The sequence below is a fragment of the Lactuca sativa genome, chromosome 4, assembly GCF_002870075.4.
Source record: "Lactuca sativa cultivar Salinas chromosome 4, Lsat_Salinas_v11, whole genome shotgun sequence".
NCBI lineage: Eukaryota > Viridiplantae > Streptophyta > Magnoliopsida > Asterales > Asteraceae > Lactuca > Lactuca sativa.
Window position 1 is genome coordinate 145,949,268 of NC_056626.2, and position 24,158 is coordinate 145,973,425.

General features: G+C 36.9%; 1 protein-coding gene across 1 annotated transcript; it reads left to right on the forward strand.

Moving 5' to 3' along the window:
* Nucleotides 1-21,270: 21,270 nt before the first annotated feature.
* LOC111892228 (probable beta-1,4-xylosyltransferase IRX10L) lies at nucleotides 21,271-23,935 on the forward strand. The gene is made up of 4 exons (XM_023888299.1): nucleotides 21,271-21,871; nucleotides 22,449-22,837; nucleotides 22,920-23,161; nucleotides 23,253-23,935. The coding sequence occupies exons 1-4, from the start codon at nucleotides 21,766-21,768 to the stop codon at nucleotides 23,764-23,766; spliced, it is 1,251 nt and encodes a 416-aa protein (XP_023744067.1). The 5' UTR covers nucleotides 21,271-21,765; the 3' UTR covers nucleotides 23,767-23,935.
* Nucleotides 23,936-24,158: the final 223 nt, after the last annotated feature.

Consider the following 24,158-nt stretch of genomic DNA (forward strand, 5'->3'; position numbering starts at 1 on the left):
TTTGGTGGCATACTTGACAACAATTAATTCTACTGTTGAAACTGGTGTTTTATTACCCAAGAGTATTGGTGGTCCATCGGAGAAGCAAAAAGAATCTAAGAAGGAGATTAAGGGTAGTCCTTCAAAACCAAGTACTGAGCCAGTGGAGAAAGTTATTCTAAAGAAAGTTGTCAAGTCTGTTAAACATCCAAAGGAAATTACTAAGCCAATTGTCGAAGAATCTTCTAAACCTGCCAAGGATGTCATGCCTTCGAAATCTGAGGTCTTGAAACATTTGAAGAAAATGGCTAATCGGCCACGTCATTCACTAGAGAGGTCCAACAGTTTTTCACCTAAAGGTGTAACCCATATCACTTGCAAGCCACAAATCAATCAAAAAAGGTGTTGTTATTCATGAAATTCCAACTCCTGTGTCTCCTGCATCTAAAAAGAGAAGAGCTGAAGATACGGCCAAACGAATTTCTAAGAATAAGAAGAGGAGAGTGGTGATTGAAGATTTAATGGATGATGACGAAGTAGTACCAAAATCGCCACTTCATGATGACAATATGGGTGTTCCATCACCAACGAGGGATTCTCCAATTAATTTGAATGTCAAGGCGACTAGAGGTCTTGATGGCTCTGTGAAAACATCTCATGTGGACATAACCATTAATCAAGGTGATAATCCAAAAGTATTTACTCCTGAGAAGACTGTTGTCACACCACTCGGAGTTTCAAATGTCGAATCAGTTGCTGAGGAGGTTCGAAATTCAGGCATCCCTATGAACATATCTCATATGGACATAAATGTTAAAATGGGCGAAGGAGTATCAAACAAAGAAGCATAAGGTAATCCCACTCTTGTTATTTCTTCCTCTTTCGAAAAATCTACTGTTGATACAACTGTTTCACTTCCACCATTCAATATTCCTATTTCAACAACTTTACCTCAATCCACACAATCACCAACCTTTGAAAACATTCTTCAACAACCCATCACCTCGTTATTTCCATCCCAATCAACTGAAGGCCCTAAAACAGTTCATGACGATGACACTACTGAAGATGGTGAATTCGTGGGTACTTTTGTTGATATAGAGTTTGATCCCGAAGAAGAGAATATTCCTGATCATATGTTGATGTCAGGAAAACAGTTTAAAATTCTCAACAGGAAGTTGAATTCGTTGTTACAGCTTCAAGCTGATGCAGGGGGTAAACATCATGTGTCTGACATAGAATTCGATGTTATGCTCAAGGCTCAAGAGCATCGGTTGTGAAATGAGTTGGAGATATTGGATCAGAACAATGAGAATCGTGTCAAAGCTTAATCTTCAACTCTCAATCATGAGCTTAAAGAGTTGAAATCTGTGGCACGGGAAAGACATTTTTTTGTTTTTTCAAGATGTAAAGAAAGTTTGTGAGGATGTCAACCTGAAGATCGAAGAACTCCGGGTTGATATGGCGAAGGAAGTTGCAACCCTTTCTCATGATTATTCCACTCTTCATACCAAAGTCGATATTATAGATAATGCAATCACGAATGTGGTCAAGAGGTATCAGTCTTTAATTCTGAAGATTGATAAGAAGGTTGAACTTGATGTTCAGAGCTTTGGTAAACTACAAGATTTGGTGAATAATCTCAAGGAATTAGTTTCGAAGACTGGTTCCTTATCTACATTACTGCTTGCTCCTGAGTTTTTAACTCATAAATTTCGTTTGTTGGAGTCTCTCATTCACAATGAACTAGCTCTGGTTGCCAAGCTAGTAAACCTGATGCCAACGGATGCCCCACATGTTCATACAGGGGTGTAAGGGGGAGAAGGAATAGGTTTTGGCATGGGTATGGGTTCGAATATCAGCATGGGAGGAAGCGGATCATTGAAAGGTAATCATGATGCGAAAGTTGTTGGGAATGTTATCTCTACTCAACTTCATATTGCGTTAGCAAAGACTTCTTCTACAACTACTTCAACAACAACAACAACAACAACAACAAGACCTTTAACAAAAGGAATTGTGATTGATTTTGGAGTTGGAGGTTCAAGTTATTCTAAACCACCTACATCAACAGAAGAGTTGAAAAACAAAGGCAAAGGCATTTCTATTGAACCCACTAAAGAAGAAAAGAAAGCAGCAGTTGAAAAAGAGATTGTAACGACCCAATTTTTCAAGTCCAAAAATTTCATTTTTAATTAAACACTTTACAAAACGTTTGAAAATAAACAACATTCGGTCATATCATTTCTTAAAACATATTACGTGTCTGAAAACCAAAACATGAAATCAATCATAGTGACAGTACAAATCCAGGAATAATCTCATAATGAGGAAAACGAGATGTGTGTATGATATGCCGCTACCGTGCCAGCTCCTTCCCCTTCGCTGAAGAGATACCTGAAACCAAAACTATAAACTATAAGCATGAAGCTTAGTGAGTTCTCCCATAATACCCCATACCATGCAATCATACAACGAACAACTAGGAGATACGGGCATCGCCCACACTCATGGAGATACGGGCCCCGCCCACACTCCGCTAGCTGGGAGATACGGGCCTCGCCCACACTCCACTATCTGAGAGATATGGGCCTCGCCCACACTCCGCTATCTGAGAGATACGGGCCTCACCCACACTCCACTATCAGAGAGATACGAGCCCTACCCACACTCCACTATCAGAGAGATACGGGCCTCGCCCACACTCAGCTACTAAACCATAGCATACAAGTATCACACAGACAACGAGTATAAGCAATCCTATCATACTGGCATATATCATAATTATACTCAACTATGAGATACGGGCTCTGCCCACACTCCGACACTAACATATCGTCTATGCGAGCCGGCCTTGGTGCCTTAGACCCGTTCCTACTAGAAAGAAACTCACCTCGAAAAGTAGCTACCGAAAGTCTGACTGTTAGACATCTGGCTGCTACACTGGTAATCCTCCGGCTATAAATCCATAAACATAGATTAGCCACTCATAAATACCCTTAGGTCAAATGATTGACCCACCCCTTGTCCAAGGTCAACTCCTTGGTCAAAGTCAACTTCCAGTTGACTGGACTCGCCGAGTCATGACACAGACTCGCGAGTCCTTCTCCTACTAACCCGGTCCTACTCGTCAAGTCCATCTTCCCACTCACCGAGTCACCCTTAACTCACTACTTGGGACGACTGAACCGATTTGCGATCCGACTCGCCGAGTCCAAGAACAACTCGCCGAGTCTCCACGAGCAGATCTCTTACTCGCTTCCAAATCCTCACTAGAGTATCCTTTATGAGGATTTGGGTTTCTGGGACTATTGCTACACGCTAAATTGCTAATTTCGCATGCAGATACGAAGGGTTGGACCTACAACACTTAAACCCCACTTACTCAGTAACAGTTCATATGACTCGCTGGGTTTTAAGAACAACTCGTCGAGTTCCAGGCAATCTTCATAGGACTCGCCGAGTTGTTCTGCCAACTTGCCGAGTCTAAGGCCATCTTCATAGAACTCGCCGAGTCCCTTCGAACCATTTCCCATACAGACCAAGTCTGAGACATGTAACGCTTCCAAACCATAGATCTATGTTCCTAGGGCATGCTTATCACGTAAAGTTGCAAACTTTACATGCATGCATGGCCCTATAAGCTCAAGAAGGCAAATCCAAGCTCTTTAAGAGGCCATACACTCATTAGGGACCTCAATAACTCCAACCACAGAGACTTTATACTTCTAAGATGCCCATAATGTCCAAATCTGAAGTCCTTTCGAATCATAGAGCACAAACACATGGAGTTTGGGGTTTTAGGGCTTGAAAACCACCAATTAGGGACAAAAAGGGGATCTAATGAACTATTGATCAAGGTAGGAACTTTTCTACCTGAATGGAAGCCTCTTGCAGGGTAGATGTTGGATCTACTTCCCCTCCTTGCACTCTTCCACCTCCTTCGTCTTCTCTTAAGCTTCAAACTTCCTTCACAAGGCTAAAATCACTCACAAGGACAAAAAGGGGCTAGGGTTTCACTCTACAGCTCTTCTGGAAGTGTTAGGGACAAAGGAGGCCAAATTAGAGTGTTTAAATAGGGTGAAATCACCCGGGTTAGGGTTTTTGCCCAAACAGGGCCTACTCGCCGAGTCCGGGAACCGACTCGCCGAGTCCAAAGTTTAGACCCCGCGTCTCATCCCGCTTCTACTCGGCGAGTTGGTCCTTCAACTCGCCGAGTCCAAGGCAAAATGCATAATTTAAGAAATATTAATTACAAGGAATACGTACCAGGAACCATGTGCTACATAGATGGAGAAGCAGAGGCAAATACAAAGGATCCTTCGACAAAAAGCCAATGATCCTCCTAGTCTTGACAAGGGTGATCCTTCGAAACACTATTGTTATGAATATATTGAAACTCAGGTCATAACTAGTGAGATGCATGATTTTGAGAAGATTCCCAAGAAGAGATTTGCCACAGAAAATTTAGATTTCAATCAACTGGATTTTTCAATAAACCAGATGATGTTTATGGCTGAACAGTATCAAATTGTTGATACATTCAAAGATAAAGAAGAATTTTAGAGAATGAAGATTCGTTTCCATGCAGTTCTGGGAAAAAAGGAAGAGGAGATTTGGTCACTTGTCAAGATAGTTCGTGTTCTCAACATATCCAAAGATGTTTTGTTCGAGGGTGTGTTGCAGAATTATCGATTTCATGCAGTCAGAGCGAATAATGTTGCATTTGATTTCTCAGTGGCTGACTTCCCTTTAATGAATGTTCATGATCTAATATGTGTTGCAAGAATTCTGAAGGGAACTGATTTCTCGAAGCTTCAGTTAACAAGCAAAGAAGAATTTTTTATTGGATTTGCTCGCATCAAACTGTTCATAGATAATTACTATGAATACTTAGCTTTAAATGATGTCGAATTAGCCTTGGCCATTGTAAACAAATCATTGTGCCACAATCTATGGTAAAAAGTCAGGCTAGTTTTAAGAGTTATGAAGATGGGGAGATATGTTTGAAGCCTTTAGGGATAGTGTTCGTTGGAAAGAATAAGAAGGGGAAGATTATGAAGTTTTTGCTCCAAGATTGTGATGTTGAAAGATATACCACACCACATTACACAAACCTTATTGTTTGAATGAATATGTGTGCAAAGAACAATGAAGGTGACAAAGCTGAAATTCGCAAGGTGATTAATTGGTATACTGAGATTCGAAGAATGATACATCAAGCTGCTCAGATGTTGATGACTTAGATTCGACACTTTTCACAAAGGGGGAGAATGTTGAGGTCGAATGTTGTTGTGAGATGTCGAAGGTTGTCTAGGTCATGCGTAATATCGAATGTTTGTATGTTAAATTTATTATAAGGGCATTTTTGTATCTAAGCTATAGAGTTTTAGTCCCTTATATTTTTTGTATGCTTTCTCAATCCCTATAAACATGAGATGAGTACTAGAGTTAGAGAGAACTTTTGCAATTCATCTTGTACTCTTTATTTATTCTCTGTATTCCTTGAAATCATAATTGAGTAAACCAAATTATATTTAGATATCGTGTTCTTAATTTTTACATTACCCTGATCTTGTAATTTATACTAGATTAAATCGTCACTCCAGTGTTTTTGACTTGCTTAAATTGGTTGACTGACTTTAATTCCCTATCTACCCAAAGTTAAATTGTCAATTTAATTGTTGTCAACTTCAAAAAAAAACATTATCATAATTTACGTACACACTCTCTTGCCACCTGGTTCCATTGTTGACTAATTTCAAGAAATAAAATTGTTTGGGGGTTAAAAATATATAACTTATATTATATTAATTTTATGTAGTTTAAAAAAATATAATTTATATTATATTAACTGTATTTCATTTTAAAAAATAAATTTTGTTTATATTTTGGAACTAAAAAATGTAAGTAATTTAATTATATTAGAAAAGGAAAATTAAAAAAATGGAATTCTAAGAGTGTTACCACTCTCTATCAAATGCTAAGATTATATGTTAAATGATCAAAAATAAGGTGTCACTTAAAAATCTGACGTGACAAGGTGTTAAGGCATCTACAATTCATTGAACTCTAATGAGTTCAATAGATTATCACATAATTGACACATCATCATTTTACTTTTATTCAACTATACTTTTTAACATATACACTCCATTAAACCTTACAAAGTTTAATGAATTTCTATACTTGGTTTGAAATTTAATTGAAAAAGAAAAAACTAAATCTATTGAACCACTAAAAAATCATGCAACTCTCTTAATTAACTCTCATCCATGTCATCACTCACACTCTATTAAACTTTTATTCAATCATAGTCATCATCTATTCAATTCTTATTAAACCCCCATTGTAGATGCTCTGAGGAGTGTTAGAAATATTGCCACTTCTCTTACCTTAGGAGCGTCCCTTAGCCTTATAAAACTTTTTCAATTGTAGTACAAATCTTTAGATATTTAGCATAATCATAGAAGGATTTAAGCCTTAGGAGTGTCCCTTAGCCTTAGAAAACTATTTCAATTGTACTCCAACTCTTTAGATTTTGAGCATAATCATAGAAGGATCTATACAATTACAATTAGGGTTGTTAATCGGTTCAACCCGATCGGGTTTCAGGTTAAACGGGTCGGGTTAATCGGTTTTTTTAAAAAAAAAATTGACCCTAAACCCGACCCTATTAAGGTTCGGGTTAGTCGGGTTTCGGGTTAACTGGGTTGGGTTAGTTGGGTGAATCGGGTTAAAATAGAAATAAAATAATATTTGTTTATTTTAACAAATAACTTACAAGTATACGGACCTAAAATGTAACATTTTAAAAAGTAAACTCTTTGTGGAGATTATATATGGAATGAATTAAAAATCGTGGGTTCATAAAGTTGCTAAAGGTACTATGTTCATAAAGTTGTTGTATAAGGAATTTGTGTAAGCTTTGTGAACTCTTTGTGAACATAACATTTATCATATATGTCATTTTTTTGTATTCTAGTAATTTGTAATTAGTTAATTTATAAATTGACATGACAAAAACTTAAATATGAAATACTTGTTGAAACACTAGAAAATAAAATTTATGTCACGAACAATAGTTTAACATATTTGCAACAAAAAACAAATCGAGTTTGAAATAAAGTGTATATCCAAAAGAAATGTTGAATTGGCAAAACAAGCTTCCTTTCTTTCATCTCTAATGCTAAAAATTATAAGCTTGCACCTTGTTCCATCAAAGCCACATAAACAAAAAAAATTAGCAACATATAATAAGGTTAATTTAGTAAAAAAGTTATAGATGATTGAAAGTATCTTTCTCTAGGAGAATTGTTATTTCCCAAACATTATCTTTTTCCATATTAATACTTTTACGAAGCCAATCCTGTGTACAAATTAGGTTTTCGATAGTTTTGTCGCCTAAAGAACTCCTATATGAATCCAACACCCTCCCACTCGTGCTAAATACCGACTCCGAAGCCATGGTTGAGATGTGAATAGCTAATAAATCTTTAGCCATAAGAGATAAAATTGGAAATCTCGGGCTATTTACCTTTCACCAAAGCAATATCTCAAAACTACCATTTGTATCAAAATCTTCAACACTTTCACCCAAATACTTATCCAATTCACTAATTGATGATGAGGATGTTTGGCTCGTTTTCATTCTATTTCTCAACCTATCTCCATGATCGGAATTTGTTGTTGTAGATGTAGGATTATTGGGGTTTGGTCGTTTTCTTAATGTTGAAGTTGAAGAAATAGTAGATGGAGGGGCATGAATTCTCACATAATCTTCATACAAAGCTTTTAATTCACTCTTTATGTGCATTTTCTTTAATTCAGCAACTGCTTTTCCTTCAAGCCCATAATGATCATTCAAAATAATTTCCAAAAATTCTTCCTTGTTTCTTGGATCAAGTATGAAGGCAAAATATACCAACAAATTCATATTTTCAATATCACCAAAATATTTGTCGAACTTAGGTTTCATCACCTTAGCAATATCATAAAGATGTTGATCCATTGGTTGTTCTTCTAAATAATCGCATTGAAGTTGTTCTACCAAAATATTGTGAATTTTAACTAACTCAACCACAAAAATATGTGATGTCACATACTTTGTCCCGGAAAATTTCAATGTACGTCATGAAATGGTTTGAGAAATTGACACAACTTTCTAGCTTTTGTCCAATCTTCCGATGTGGGAATCGAATGACCTTTTTTACGTATTTCAATACCAAAACTCACGTCTTCCAAATCATGCCTATTAAAAGCTTGTATAGGCTTGAGCTACTTCCAACATTTCATAGGTGGAATTCCACCTATGTGCAACATCAAGGATCAAGTGTTTTGTACTTGCACATCTAGAATTTTCGGCACATTTCGTGAAATTCTCAAGTCTAGCACCCGAATTTTTAATCCACTTAATTGCACATCGTATGTTCTCAATTGACTTATCAATATTTTTAATACCATCTTGTACTACTAGATTCAAAATGTGAGCCGTGCATCGCATGTGAATCCATTTTCCATGCAACAAATAATTATGGTTATTTGCAAATATTCTTTTCAAAAAACCAATTGCATTATCATTTGCACTCACGTTATCAACCCCTCGATGACCATAAACTTTTTAAAAATTCAACACTTTTTTTTCAAGTTCCAATTATTGTCTACAAAATGGAAGGTAAGAGCCATGTAACTCTTTTTCTTTATGGATGTCCAAGTATCAGTAGTCAAACATATCTTACCGATGTTTTTTCGAATTAATTCACGAAGTTTTCTTTTTCTCTTCCGAATACAATGTCAAACACTCTTGTGTTATTGTACCTCTACATGGAACATGAAATAACGGTTGAGTAATTATGTTATAGTGTCTAAACCCTTCACCATCGACAAAACTAAACGGATGTTCATCTACTATAATCATGTTGGCTAAAGCTTTTTTACTTTCTTTTTTATCAAACTTCCATGCCATCATTTTGTTCGTATCACCATGTTCAAAAATAATTTGAGTTTGACCTTCACTTTTTTAGCCATGTAAATTGTGCACTTTTTCAAATGATTCGAGAGGTTTTTAATACCATAAATTTTTTACTCACATAAGTATGACTTACCACAATCTGTACAACATGCTTTTTGATCTTCTTTTGACATCCCTATTTTTAAAGGTTCCTCTTCAAAGTGACCCCAAACCCATGATCGTTTTTTTTGAAGCTCTTGATCATTTGACACGCTCTTGGGTTTCATCGTTATTGTTGTTTCTATCAATTTCTATTGTTGTTTCGTCCTCAAATTCCATTGAATCCGACATTATAAAAATCAATAAGAAAACCATTATAAAAATGTGTCAACAACACTTTATTTAAGAAAATCAATAAGAAAACCATAAATATTTGATAATAAAAATGGGTCAACAACACTTTATTTAATATTTTCTAAGCTCCTGTAAAACAATTCATTTTCCTCTTAAATTTAATATATTTAAAATTACAAATAAACCTCAAACAATAATTTTATTTTAACATATGCACCCAAAGCATTTATGTTAAACCAACTTCAAAAACGAAAATTCTTATGCCAATCAATTACTTTAAATCCATTGAAAAAAAAAGCAAATAAATGAATTATAAAACAGCAAGCAAACAAACATTAAATAAATGAAATGAAATATGAAGCAAACAAACACCAAACTTAAATCGTTACAGTGCACACTTCACAATGAAACAAATAAATGAAGTATGAAGCAAATAAACAAAGAAGGAATCAATAAATAAGTTTGTGAACTATTAATAAAACTTAAACTAGTAACTATATTCTTAATGAAGTTCACAAGCATAATTCTAAACTCAAAAGAATCAAGAATGAGGGCTGAGGAGACAATTCTTACCATGAAAACCGAAGAAGATGATGAAAACTTGTGGGTTTATGATTTTCACCAACAAAGCTTTTTTGTTAGTTGCAGCCGTTGTGTAGGTTTTTGATTTTCAACGCGGATGAAGAATTGTGAGGGTTTCTAATTTCTAGCGGTATTTTCTTTTGTGACATGAAAAAAAAAAATATTATTATATATGTTTATTTTATTAAACCAATGTAATTTATATTTTAATACACCTTAATATTAAAAGAACATGTGTTTATACTTCACATGTGGAGGATACAATAAGTAAAAAAAGTTATAGTACCCCTTATTTGGGTTAATCAGGTTAACCCGCAACCGATTTTTTTTTAAAAAATCAACCCTAAACTCAATCCTAAATGCAACTCGGGTATGTCGGGTTAACCAGAATAACGCGATTTAAAATTTTAACACTATTAAACCTGACTCTAAGTATCGGGTTCGGGTTCGGGTTCGGGTCGTGTTAATTGGGTTCAGGTTTTTGACACCACTAATTACAATCAACTGATAAACAAAAAAAAAAAAACTAATAATCTTGCACAAATAAAAACACTCTTAAATCCCTCATTTGATTTGTAGATTTCATGCACTCCTCCTTCAACCCAATAAAACACCCAAACGCCCCTGCTGCTACTGATTTCTGCTTCCCCTCTTCCTCCTCACCATTGTTGTTGCTTTACTCTTTACATCCCCCTTCTCCACTCTCCCTGTGAATCTCAACAGCAAAACACCCCTTAAATTTCTGCCAAAAGACCTCATCGAAAGTGGTGTTCGTTTTTTTTTCCGGCGAACAAGAAGGGCAGCAACCCTTGATTTGCTTCCTACTTCTTTCCCATCAGTTGGACCAACCTTTCTTCTCCTTTAGCTTCCTTCCTGTGAAAAATCAAACCCAAACACACACCCAAAACCCCATTGATTTCAGTCAAAACAAAAAGAGAAAACAAAATCGGAATCAACATGGAAACTGCCGAATGTAGCCCCATTCCCTCACCTGTTTCCTCTATCGATGACCAAGCAAGACCTCTCGCACATCTCTTCTTCTTTCCTCGATCAAACACCACAGGACGACCCTCCTACCATCTTCTGTCGTTTTGTTCTTCTTCCCCTCGATTCATGACCGCCAGTGACGAAACAGATGGACCAAGGGGGAACTCGCCGGAGATCGATACCTTCCTCCCCTCGCGCTCGTCAAGCACCGCCGCAACTTCAATCGGCGGTAGCCCTTGCTCATCTACTCCCTTGCTTGATCGAATCCTTCCCATCCCCGATTATACGAGGATAATAATCGGAGATGCTTCTTCTTGCGATAGTTCGACAAACAACGGGCCCAAAGAAACCCCTGCCTTCGCGCCTCCTTCTCATCTACCGACGATTCGTTTGGACGTTCCATCTGTATCCGTTCGAACGTGTTCTTTTCTGTTTCTCGATCATCAAATGATGAAGGCATAAACAAAGCCCCAATCCATTTTTAACTTACGGGTTTTGGCAGATCTAACCCCTACACTTGTAACCTTTAAATTCAAACAACCTCGTTCGGAAAGATTGATCAAAAAAGGTCGTTTTTGGTTTATTATTTTACTAAAACAGTCCCTTCAAATAGTTGAATTAATTAAAATAAACCCTTTTTGTTAATTCAGCAACAAAAATAGTCTCGTTAGGTTGGTTTAAACCAAATAAGGTGTAGATTGTACTTTCTCACGACGAGTCTCCCAAAACGAATTGATTCTGCACAAATCGAACTCACGCTTTAAGGGTGGGTGCTTACGGCCCATTTTTAATATTTTTAATTATTTCCGAGGGGGGGGGGGGGGGGGGGGGGGGGTTATACAAATATATTATCCTTTATGCAAAAATACAATAAATCTAGTTTATAAAAATGTTATTGAACAGTTTACCATATTGTTACAAATAAAATAGTATAAACCTTTCATATACGTATTATGGTTATTTTATCGTGAAATAACTACTCCACACAACAAATGTTGCATGATGCAAAAATATATGATCTTTATGTGACATTATATATTATAACAAACATGTTATAAAACTTTGTAGTATTTCAAGGATTCAAGCTATTACTATTTATGTATATTTATATGTTTAAATATATAAAGTTTATACATGTACATATTTTATTACTTTGAAACATACATCTTTATAAAAGCGAGTACATTACATTTTTACATACATACCAAGCATACTCGGCCCACGGAGCCTGTTTAAGCCCATAGATAGCTTTGTTAAGACAACAAACGTGATGAGGAAATAAAGCATTTGAAAAGCCCCGTGGTTGCTCCATATATACGAGCTCATTCAGTTCGCCATTAAGGAAAGCATTATTGACATCAAGTTGGTGAAGTTTCTAGTTGTTAAGAGTAGCCAAAGAGAGCACAATTCGAACAGTGGAGGCTTTGACAACCGGACTGAAAGTGTGAGAGTAATCGTGCCCCGGGACTTAACTGAATCCCTGAGCAGCGAGACGAGCTTTGTGTCTTTTAATTGAACCATCAACATGATATTTAGTGCGGAATAGCCAACGACAACCGACAACATTCTGACGTTCAGGTCTCGGAACCAACGTCCAAGTATTATTTCGGTGAAGGGCATCCATTTCTTGATGCATGGCCGTCATCCAATGTGGGTGTTTGGAAGCATTTTGAAAACCCTTTGGATCTTTGGAAGCAAATAAAGCAGAGAAAAGCCCATGAGAGTTAGTGTGGGCTAAATCAGCCCGATGTTTGGGTTTAAAAATTCCATCTTTGGCTCTCGTAGTCATCGGATGGCCCACACCAGGGCCAGGGGCATGAGCATGAGAGGCTTGGGAAGTAGACTCGGATGTAGCAGGCTCGGACGCAGGAGACTCGGATGCAGCAGGCTGGAATGCAGCAGGTTGGGATGCAGCAGGCTCAGATGCAACAGGCTCGGATGCAACAGGTTCAGAAACCACAGGATGGTTGGGGTTAACAGACGTAGGGTTAACCACCGGAGCATGTTGGGCATCATCACATAGACCACAAGTAGACAAAGGTGGTGGTTTGACTTGTCTAGAAGAGGATGACGGCGAGGCAACCTACACAATAGGGAAACAAGAAGAATCGTCTTGAAATTTTGTTAAGATGAGCATAGTCACCGGGGTTTGAGAAGTGTCACCGGTGAAGGGGAAAAGTCATTCATCAAACTTAGCATGTCGGGTAATATAAATGCGAGAGGTGGTAGGTTCAAGACATAGATAGCCTTTATATTGAGAACAATAGCCGAGAAAAATGCATGTGAGGCTTCTAGGAGAGAGTTTGTGGTCGGCATAGTCCCTTAGGTATGGATAAACCCGACAACTAAAAGGTCAAAAGTGATCATAAGTGGGAACACGATTGAAGAGAAGCTCAAATGGAGATTTATTTTGTAACACTGTGGAGGGTAAGCGATTTATGATATAGACTGCAGAACTAAGCGCGTGAACCCAGTATGACAGAGGAACATGCCCATTAAATAACATTGCAAGGCCAGTTTCAACAATATGGCGATGTTTACGTTCCACCCGACCATTTTGTTGGGGGGTGTACGGGTATGAGATGCGGTGGAACGTACCATTCTCATCAAGCAATATTCGAACATTGTGGTTAAAAATTCTGTGCCACCATCGCTTTGAAAAACCTTTATTTTATGAGAGAATTGAGTTTGTACAAATTTTTAAAAAACATCCAAGACGGCATGAAAGCCTGATTTAGTGCGAAGGGGGTAAAACCACGTAAATCTAGAATAATTATCAACAAACGTTACATAATAACGGTAAGAGTCCACTGAGCATTCAGAGGATGGGCCCCATAAGTCACAATGTATCAAGTCTAACATATGTAAAGCCCGTTTTTCATTATTCTTAAAAGGTAAACGGTGTGCCTTTGCAAGTTGGCAAGAAGAGCACACAACAGGTTTTGGTAACAGAGAGGTAACCGACAAATGGCCCTGTTTATTTAATAGTAAAAGAGTATCAACGGACACATGTCCCAACCGAGTATGCCAAAGTTCAAACGAAGCTTTGAATTTGGATCTGGTGGATGCAAAAAGGACTTGAGGGTTGGTAGTAAGCACATACAAACCCCGATCACATCGGCCCTAAGCAAGAACCCGTTTCGTTGATCGATCCTGGATATAAAAATGAGGTTGGGAAAATAAAACATCCAAATGATTGTCAGCGGTCAATTTGCTAACAGATAACAAATTTTTAGAAAGGTTGGGAACGACCAACATGTCTCGAATCTGTATGTCATTAGAAAAAGAAGTGTGACCAATATGAGAGATAGGAAGAGAAATATCATTCCCAAAAATGACCTTGCTGTTTCCCGAGTATGGTGTGGGTTGAGTTAACGAGTCAGCGGAAGAGGACATATGATCCGTGGCACCGGAGTCAACATACCAATCTGGACTGGAGGTTGAAACGTGGCATTGGGCGTGAAAAGCTTTGGCTGGATCAGCATCAGAACCGGGAGCATGAGTGGCAAAAGTGGCAAGACGGGGACATACATTAGCATAATGACCGTTTTGACGGCACAGTTGGCAGTGAGGGGGACGGCGCCCACGCCCCCGACCACCACGAAAAGATCTACCACCACGACCCCGGTTGGGGGTAGAGTCACGAGTTTGTACATTAAATGCCACCGGTGGAGAGATGATACCATGAATTGACTGAAGAAATAGTTCGTGTCCTTCAGCTTGAGCAAGAAGATCCCGAAAGGGAATGTGGGAGCGAAATGCCCGAATTGCAGTGGAAAAGGTCTCGAATGAGGCACCAAGGCCACATAGAAACCAGTGTAATTTGTCAGAGTCGTCGACAGGGCTACCAATAGCCGATAATTGATCGCATACAGACCTGAATTTATGCCCAAAATCGGTAACACTGGAGGTACCTTTGGAGATTTTGCGAAGCTGGTCACGTAAGTTGTGAACGCGCTCAACAGAAGAGTTACTGTAGGCATTTTCCAAAGCCACCCAGATCTGGCGGGCAGTGACGAGACCAACGACTTCCGAGAAGGCTTCTTTAGATAGTGAAGCGTGGAGAAGAATCACTGCTCTCTGATCAGCAGAGAGCCAAGCCGAATATGTTGTATTTGGTGATGGTTTTCCGTTAGAAAGGATTTCAACCACCGGTGCACAGGCGGATCCATCAACGTGGTCAAGCAGGTTCTGATAGGAAAGGATGGGAAGTAGTTGGTTTTTCCACAACATGTAATTGGATGAAGAGAGCCGATTGGTGATGAGGTGTAAAATAGTGCTAATGGGGAGGAGTGTATCAGAAGATGAGGAGGATACCATTGATCGGCAAAAAAAAAAGGAGAAGAATCAGGTGGGGAAGAAGAATAGCGGGAGGCAGGATCTAGGCGAGTGATACCATGAGATAATAACTCTCCTTGCCCAGTAAGAAGGAGAGCAACCAATTTATAAAAGAGAAAGTTACAAGAACAGCCCTCTAAGAATAAAGGAAATACAGGAAGGTAAAACATCACAATAAATAAAGAGACTTATGATTGTCTAATATATGTTATAAAACTTTATAGTCTTTCAAGGATTCAAGCTATTACTATTCATGCATATTTATATGTTTAAATATATAAAGTTTATACATGTACATATGTTCATTACTTTGAAACATACATCTTTATAAAAGCGAGTACATTACATTTTTACATACATACCAAGCATACTCGGCTTTTATAAACTTTATACAATGAAATTCATTATGCCTAGTGACATGACCACAATTAAGTTAGGACTGAGAGCTATTCACATACTTTTTAGTTAAGGGTTTTTTAGTGAGACTATATTCATTAGTTGAGTCTAAACACTTAGCATACCCACACTGCTATAACCGTTAATCTTCGGAGTGAGATAAATATGTATAGATCTATATGGGGTTGACATCCCCACCTTTGGTTGCTAGCTACAACCTCGACTGATCAATCGAAGCGGGTGATGAGTGTCTACAGTTGTTACTACAACGTCCAATGAAGCGTTGTAGGGGGTACATTCGGTCACATAGCTCGATTATAGGAGTTACTATAAACATTAACTGGAATATCTCTCTCATTATAAACCATGGTCTTGGTTACTTTCGAAACTATTTTTAAGTATGGGTTTACTTATATAGATATACATTTTGGCTTTCAAAGATTCTTTACAAATACAATTTTAAGTATGGATTTATTTATACAAAGATACACTTTGACTTTCAAAGACTCTCTGCAAACACACTTTTAACTATTGTTATACATACAAAGATAATACTTTTTAGAATTATTAAAAGTATTATTGTTGTTAATAGAAAACCTGTAACTCTCACCAACCTTGTGCTGACCCTCAAAACTACATGTATTCTCAAGAAATCACTAAACAAACATTCAAGATGGATTGTATTACAAGTGGCCTAGTTATTTGTTATTGTATTATATGCCTAAAGGTTAAGGAAATTCATGTATTATTATTATTTGTAAAAACCTTGTAATCAAATATCAAGATGAAACACGAATGCTATATTCTTTATTGTCGTACCTGTGCTATATATTTAGTTTACCTATGATCCATGAACTTAGTCTCACAGCCTGTCGTGTTCCGCTACCTCGGTCGGGGTGTGGCAGCTCATGTGTAGAAGACACATAGACTCGTGGAAAGGATCGAGAACAAAGTTTGATTTGGGAAATAACGAAATTCGCTTATGATTCTTTAACACACTTTAATGTTATTTATACTATTGGCATTCAATGCAGGCGCAAAAAAGGATGACGATGTTGCACAACGGTAACGGTGACACGCCGTGTTTTGGTATGGGGAGTTCCACCATGGGTCGGGTGAAAGTTTTGAGGAAATCATCGAAGCATTTTCAACTGAATAATGGAAGTTGGGTGGGAAAAGTGGTGACTATCGGTGGAACCCTAATCGCGTAGAGAGAGATGCAAAAAAGATAACGTCTTGGGTGGATGAAGCAAAATGGATGAAGGGTTACCTATCTAGATGAGACGGTGGAACGATTCGTGCTTAAAACATATTAGAATAAGATGCGTTGACCCCCAAATCGACACAAACTTCAAATCGGTTGGCATTGACTTCAAGGCGGTAGCAATCCAAGGACCAAAACTGTCAACCTCCATAAATTATTGTGGCTAAAACCTAAAGTGTCTAAAGTTCACTATTCCTAACTTGCACATATATTAATATATTTATATACTTATTTCAATTAATCTATCAATTAAGTAAAGTAATTTGAAGAATTTGAAGTTTCAAATGAACATGGTTCAAAATATATGACTTATACCGAACCATATTGATTTGCATGACCTTTATTATAAGAGTTATAAAGATAAAGTAAAAAATATAGATTAGATTTGAGAAATATAACTATATCATTATAGATATTAAAGATAGGTTAAAATAAATTTGTTAATTAAAAAAACAAAAATGTTAATCAACTTTTTTTAAATAAAAAATTTAATCTACTTCCAAACAACTCATAATTTCACATATATTTTAGATAGAAACTTGAACCATGTACTTCAATTGAAAAATGAGTGGGTTTTTCATTAGACCATCTAGTATACAGACCACGGTGGGTCTTGTGGTTTAGCTGGCCACGACCGTGACTCGTGCATACTAGCCCGGACCATCGTGGTTTGTCATAGTCGTGGTTCTCAATGGTGCCCACCACGAAACTAAACAACCAGTATGGTTGGATTGCTCATTTTGACTGTTGAAGAGGTTGCTGGAGAAGGATTGTGACATCCCCAAAATCACGGCCAGAAAAGACCGGTTTGTTTATGCTTTGTAAAAATCAGAGTACTTCATTTTATAAAAGTGTTGCGGAATTTGTTCCCAGAAAAACATGGTAAATACGTTATTAAAACATTTTCGAAGAAACGTATTTATTTCATTTTAAAACGTTTGGGATGTCATCGTTAATACAGAAACATAAACATAAACAGAACTTACAATTGTTTACACTAGTGATCTACATCTCTTTAAATCTCTTAGTGTAAAGTGACTTCATATCAACACCTGTGATATAAATAAACCGAGTGGGTCAGGTTGGGAAACCTGGTGAGTACATAGGGTTTTCAACCCACAATAATATAATTATTATGTTAAACAATCAAACAATCCACCTAATTACCCATCCCCATTATCTTCTTTACTCTTAAGGATTTAACCTAAGAGTCATCTATCTTGCATTCATTTATTCCGAAGTCCCTTACTTCCAGGGTTATAGGACTGGCACTAAATCCATAGCTGCCAATGCTCGTTTGTAAAGCACTAATTCCATAGCTGCTATAGTTTATTCGTCGGGTACTAAATCCATAGCTACCAATTCCTAACAGGTACTAAATCCATAGCTACCAGCGTCCAACTAATAGGTACTAAGTCCATAGCTACCAATTCCTAACAGGTACTAAATCCATAGCTACCAACGTCTAACATGTACTAAGTCCATAGCTACCGGTGTTTGTCCAATAGACACTAAGTCTATAGCTGCCAACGTATACTCTCATCATCTTATATCTCTCATCGTTCATCTACCCATGTCATACCCAACATATTCGTATAAAATACGTATACAGTTTAAATTATTTAAAACCTATATAAAACGTTCATCCAGCATAGACAACAAGTATTCAGATAATATGTACACATAGCACGTAGTTTATATAAAATACTTCATATCTATGTGTAAGATGAAAGGGAATATACACTCACCTGAAAGGTGGTGACTCAGCACTCGGACAGCGCTTCGGTACTCTCAAAACGATTTTCCTTCGATAAAACCTAGTATCAATACCACTAGGGTTTAGTCTAACGATAATTGCGACTAATTAATAGTCTAGATATTATTATTATTATATAAGCGTTAAACGATACTTATATAACCCATAATAATAGCCCAAGTACTTATTATAAGGTCCTAATAACATTACTATATTAAAACGTAAGCTAAACTAAAGATAGGTTAGGCGTAGCTCACTTACAATGGGTTTTCTCGAAAACCGGGCTTCGCTGGAGCAGCATTACCAAACCGAAAGACCCCTTTTCTCGGGACTCCGGGAGCCTTGGTGCTTCCTTCAGGTGCTAGTGGGTTTACCTAGGCTTTTAGGGGGGTTTGGGGGGTTAGAGAGAGAGTTTAAAGAGAGAAAGAAGTGGGAAAAGGTGTGAGAAATGAGGGTGCCCCAGCTCCCTTTTTATAGGCTGGAAAAGCCAAAAACTCGTCGAGTTCCAGGCCAGGTGTCACCATCTAGTGGCTAGCCTTGGGGAGGAAGCAACGGCCAGGATTGCGCCACGTCACCCGATTTCGCACAACAACCTCCCGACTTAGAAAAATCATAACTCTCGCATACGAGCTCCGTTATTGACGTTTTTTTTCCATGTGTAGGTAAAAACAAGATCTACAACTTTCATTTAGACTCCGTCGGCTAATTCTTGACCGATCTTAAATTTAACAGTAGGAGGAGATCAGACTGCTAAATGACCGCGAAGAATTCGTAACTCCTTCATACGGACTCCGTTTCCGTCTGTCTTTTTACCGTTGAGTTCCTATTAATGAGATCTTCAACTCTCATTTAGTTCGCGTAAGCCAAAAACTGCTTGAACTAAAATTCGAGTTTCGGGCTGTACACTGCTAAGCCGAAACTTCGAAAAATCATAACTTCCTCATACGAAGTCAGATTTTGGCGTTCTTTTTATCGACGCTCTTAGTTTAAAGTATCATACAACTTTCATTTAGATTGCTAATGCTAAATCTCGCTCTATCGTAAATTCACTATTTACGCTTCCCGGTGTCGTGCCGGTTTTGCCATAAAACTTCGACGGGCCATAACTTCTTCGTTATAACTCGAATTTCAGCGTTCTTTATATGTACGAAAACCTTGAGACATATTACAAAACTTGGTTAAGATTATTTATTCTAAATAATCTTTTGTAGAAAAGTCATTTTCGACCCCTATTTTCTCTAAATTGACTAGCCCGGATTTGCGGGCGTTACAAGGATCACACGTTGCTTTCTCTTTTTGCATCAAAAGAACTTTTTAGAAATTGAGGTTAAAATAAATCTACTTTCAAATGAATCCTGATTTGAAGGACCAAAACTGATAAAAGAGCTCTTGCGAGTTGGGTCCATTTGCTGGGGAAGAAGACATAGCTTTTCAAGTCTTGGCAACTTTGATCCATGAGATACAGTTCATTGGCAGAAAGCACACCTGATTAGAAATCCTTTAACATAGATAGTTTCTAAAATAACAAATTAAACATTGGATTTGTATTTCCTAATTAATAAGTAGTTTGATTTATATAAATTATTATTATTCCTATTATTATTATTAAATCACTTATTTGTATAATTAAATACTTGACCATTAAATCACTTATTAGTATTTAATTTTTTTTATATGTTTTAATGTATTTTTGAATTAAATTTAATTATAAAAATGAGGTGAAATGATGTATTTAGTAGGACTGACAAATATATACCACAAAAAGTGAAAAACCAACCAACATGTTATCAACTGAACTAAGAATATCAGTAACTAATATGTTTAGTAACCAATATATATGGTTGGTAGTACCATACAAAATGCGAAATCATTGTACGGTAGTGGTATAAAGTTTTCAATCCCATGGTAGTACCATACTAAACAATTCAATATATGTATATATATATATATATATATATAATTTTAGTATGTTTGGTGCTTATAATTTACGAGTTTTGATATTAGTATTTACTGAATTAGTAAAGGTTAAAGTCTTAAACTTATATTGGTGTGTTCAATATTCCCCCACCGCTTTAACTTATAAACCGATGATAGAAATTAATAGAATCATTTTGGAATGAATTTTCAATCTCAACCATTGGAAAACTCCTATTCACAAAACCCCCCGCTGAAGTTTCACAATGCTCATGAACATGAAAATTGTCATTCACAAAACCCCATGGCATAAACCATTACCAACATGTACCAACCAAACTTATTGGTAGCTAAACAAATTGGTACCAACTATATTTGGTACGATAATGGTAGAATTTTTTTTGTACCAATTATAATTGGTACGATACACAGTTTAGTGAAAAAATGAATTGGTACCTACCAATTCCAACCATAATATTTAGTGATAATTCCATGGTTAGTGATAGGAAATGTAATGATGATGTAACACAGTAACACCTATCACTATAATCGTTAGTGATGACCATATAAGTTTTTTATAAAATAAAGTTGATATTTAAAATAATAAGTATTTTGAAGTTAATGAGTAACAACAAGTCAACAACACATAAAATGAGATTTATAGTGTTAAAATGGTTGATATACCATTTAATGCAATCAAGAATTAGAAACGTCTTTGACTGTAACCCTCCAACTCCGGCTCTCAATTCACTTTCAGATTGAGAGAAAGTCTTTCCTTTCTTCCACCGTCATTGTCAACTATACTTCCCCACTGTATGTGAAAATATAAAAACCCTTTTGCGTATACAAATATATTATCGATTTACAAGGATGTTGCAACAGCTAGTTTTGTAAAAGAGCATGAGTTTTCAAGAAGTCCCAACAGATTTGACAACCATACCAAACCAACCTTAGATGCATCCCTCTCCTCTTCTTCTTCCCTGTTTCTTTAAGCAATTTTCACATACCCATCTCTCTCTATTTTCTATTTATCAATTCCCCCTTTCGATTCCAAAACCTAATTTGCAAGAAAGGGTCTTCTTCCAATCCAACAACTACTTCGCCTAATGACATTCCAACTATCTCTTCGCCCATTTAAGTAAATAAAACGTTGTGGTTTTCTCTCATTACCCAAAACAAAAAACTCTCGAGTTGCACTTCTTGTTTGTAGATTTGAAGGATTATTGAAGATACCCAAGACTAAAGATGACGAATCGGAGTTGGGGTTTTATTTTGCTGGTTTTGTCTGCTATCGTGTTGAATCTTGATGCTTTTGAGCTTCGTAAAGGTCAAAAAACCGAGAGAATTTCAGGTAATTTCAACTCCAAACCTTTTAATTTCTCTATTTTGGTGAAATGATCGTTAGATTTAGAGATTTGGGTTCCATTTGAACTTATGAGCTCTTGATCTGGCCCGATTTTTGTCTCACGGAATAGGAGTTCTACCCTAATTCAAACCCATAGTTTTGCCCAACATAACTGTTGACTTGATGCGAAACTTTGTGAAGCTGTATATTTCGTTTCTTTCCTTTCTCCGCTGTTGTTTCTGTTATTGGTTTTTGGTCTGAATAAACAGCTTCATCATAACACAAGTAATTAGATTCTGCATCGATATTGATCTTATATTTGTTAGATTTGGATTTGTATTCCTTTTCTCCTGGATAACATAGGATCAAACCATCATTTATAAGCTACTCTTCTGTACTCCATTATTTATGTTGTGAAGTAGGGTAGTTGTGATGAAAACTTAGAGGCTTGGCTGAACCATTTAAAACCCAATTCATTTTATTGTTTTGAGGGACGAAGATGAAGAAGAAGAGGGCATAATGGTCATTTTATATGGACTTAACACCATTCGTTGCTAATCCTAGTTAAATTTGTGCAATGTAGGTAGTGCAGGGGACGTATTGGAAGATGATCCAGTTGGAAGGTTAAAAGTGTTTGTTTATGAGCTTCCAAGTAAATACAACAAGAAAATATTACAAAAAGACCCTCGATGTCTCAACCACATGTTTGCAGCTGAAATTTACATGCACAGATTCCTTTTATCAAGCCCTGTTAGAACCCTAAATCCAGAAGAAGCCGATTGGTTTTACACCCCTGTTTACACCACTTGTGACCTAACACCAAATGGCCTCCCTTTACCTTTCAAATCACCTCGTATGATGAGAAGTGCAATTCAACTTATTTCCTCCAATTGGCCTTATTGGAATAGAACTGAAGGAGCTGATCATTTCTTCATTGTCCCTCATGATTTTGGTGCTTGTTTTCATTATCAAGTATGTGAATAGTGAATCTGAATCTTTTAGGTTTCTATCTTGTTATGGTTTTGTGTTTATTTTTTTATTCTTTTTATTGTAGGAAGAAAAAGCTATTGAAAGAGGGATTCTTCCTCTTCTTCAAAGGGCTACTTTGGTCCAAACATTTGGTCAAAGGAATCATGTTTGTTTGAAAGAGGGTTCGATTACAGTTCCCCCTTATGCCCCTCCACAAAAGATGCAGTCTCATTTGATCCCTCCAAGTATTCCAAGATCTATCTTTGTTTACTTTAGAGGCTTGTTTTATGATGTAGGAAATGACCCTGAAGGTGGTTATTATGCAAGGTATGTCATATGTGTTTCTTATATTCTTAAACTTATGCAAGGTTATGTGGTTATTAAAAAAAATCATATTTTCTTTTTTAAAATTTTGCAGAGGAGCAAGAGCAGCAGTGTGGGAAAACTTCAAAGACAATCCACTTTTTGACATCTCAACAGAACATCCAACAACATACTATGAAGACATGCAAAGAGCTGTTTTCTGCTTATGTCCACTCGGGTGGGCCCCATGGAGTCCAAGACTAGTTGAAGCAGTTATATTCGGTTGCATTCCAGTCATCATAGCAGATGACATTGTCTTACCTTTTGCTGATGCGATTCCATGGGAAGACATTGGTGTCTATGTGGATGAAAAAGATGTTCCAAATTTGGACACCATTTTGACATCAATTCCAACAGAAGTGATATTGAGAAAACAGAGATTGCTTGCTAATCCTTCAATGAAACAGGCCATGTTGTTTCCTCATCCTGCTCAATCAGGTGATGCTTTTCATCAGATCTTGAATGGGCTTGCACGTAAATTGCCTCATGATAAGAGTGTTTATTTGAGGAAAGGGGAGAAGGTGTTGAATTGGACTGCAGGTCCTTTAGCTGATCTTAAGCCTTGGTAGATTTCAAAATGTTTGTTGTTAAAAGAAATCATGGGCTGGAATCTTGACTGTTGTATTTCAAAAGTTATAGAATTTTTGGGGATTTTTTGTTGGATTTTTTACACTGTAGTTGATCTTGAAGGGAATGGATGATTATTAAATCTTATGGACTTTTGCACTCTTGTTCTTATTTTCGAGTCTTATGACATGTGTGATGTTTGATTAGATTGTTATTTGACATTTGTTGTGGGTTTTTGTACAACAACATTGGGGTTCTTAATGCACACAAAGTGTTTGGTAAATTGCCCAAGAGAATCGTAAAGCACTATGTTTATGTGTTTGTGGGCATATTTTGGGATATTATCATGTTTCTTGTTGTGCTAATGTGTTTTTGGTTGGGTTAGGCTCTTTGG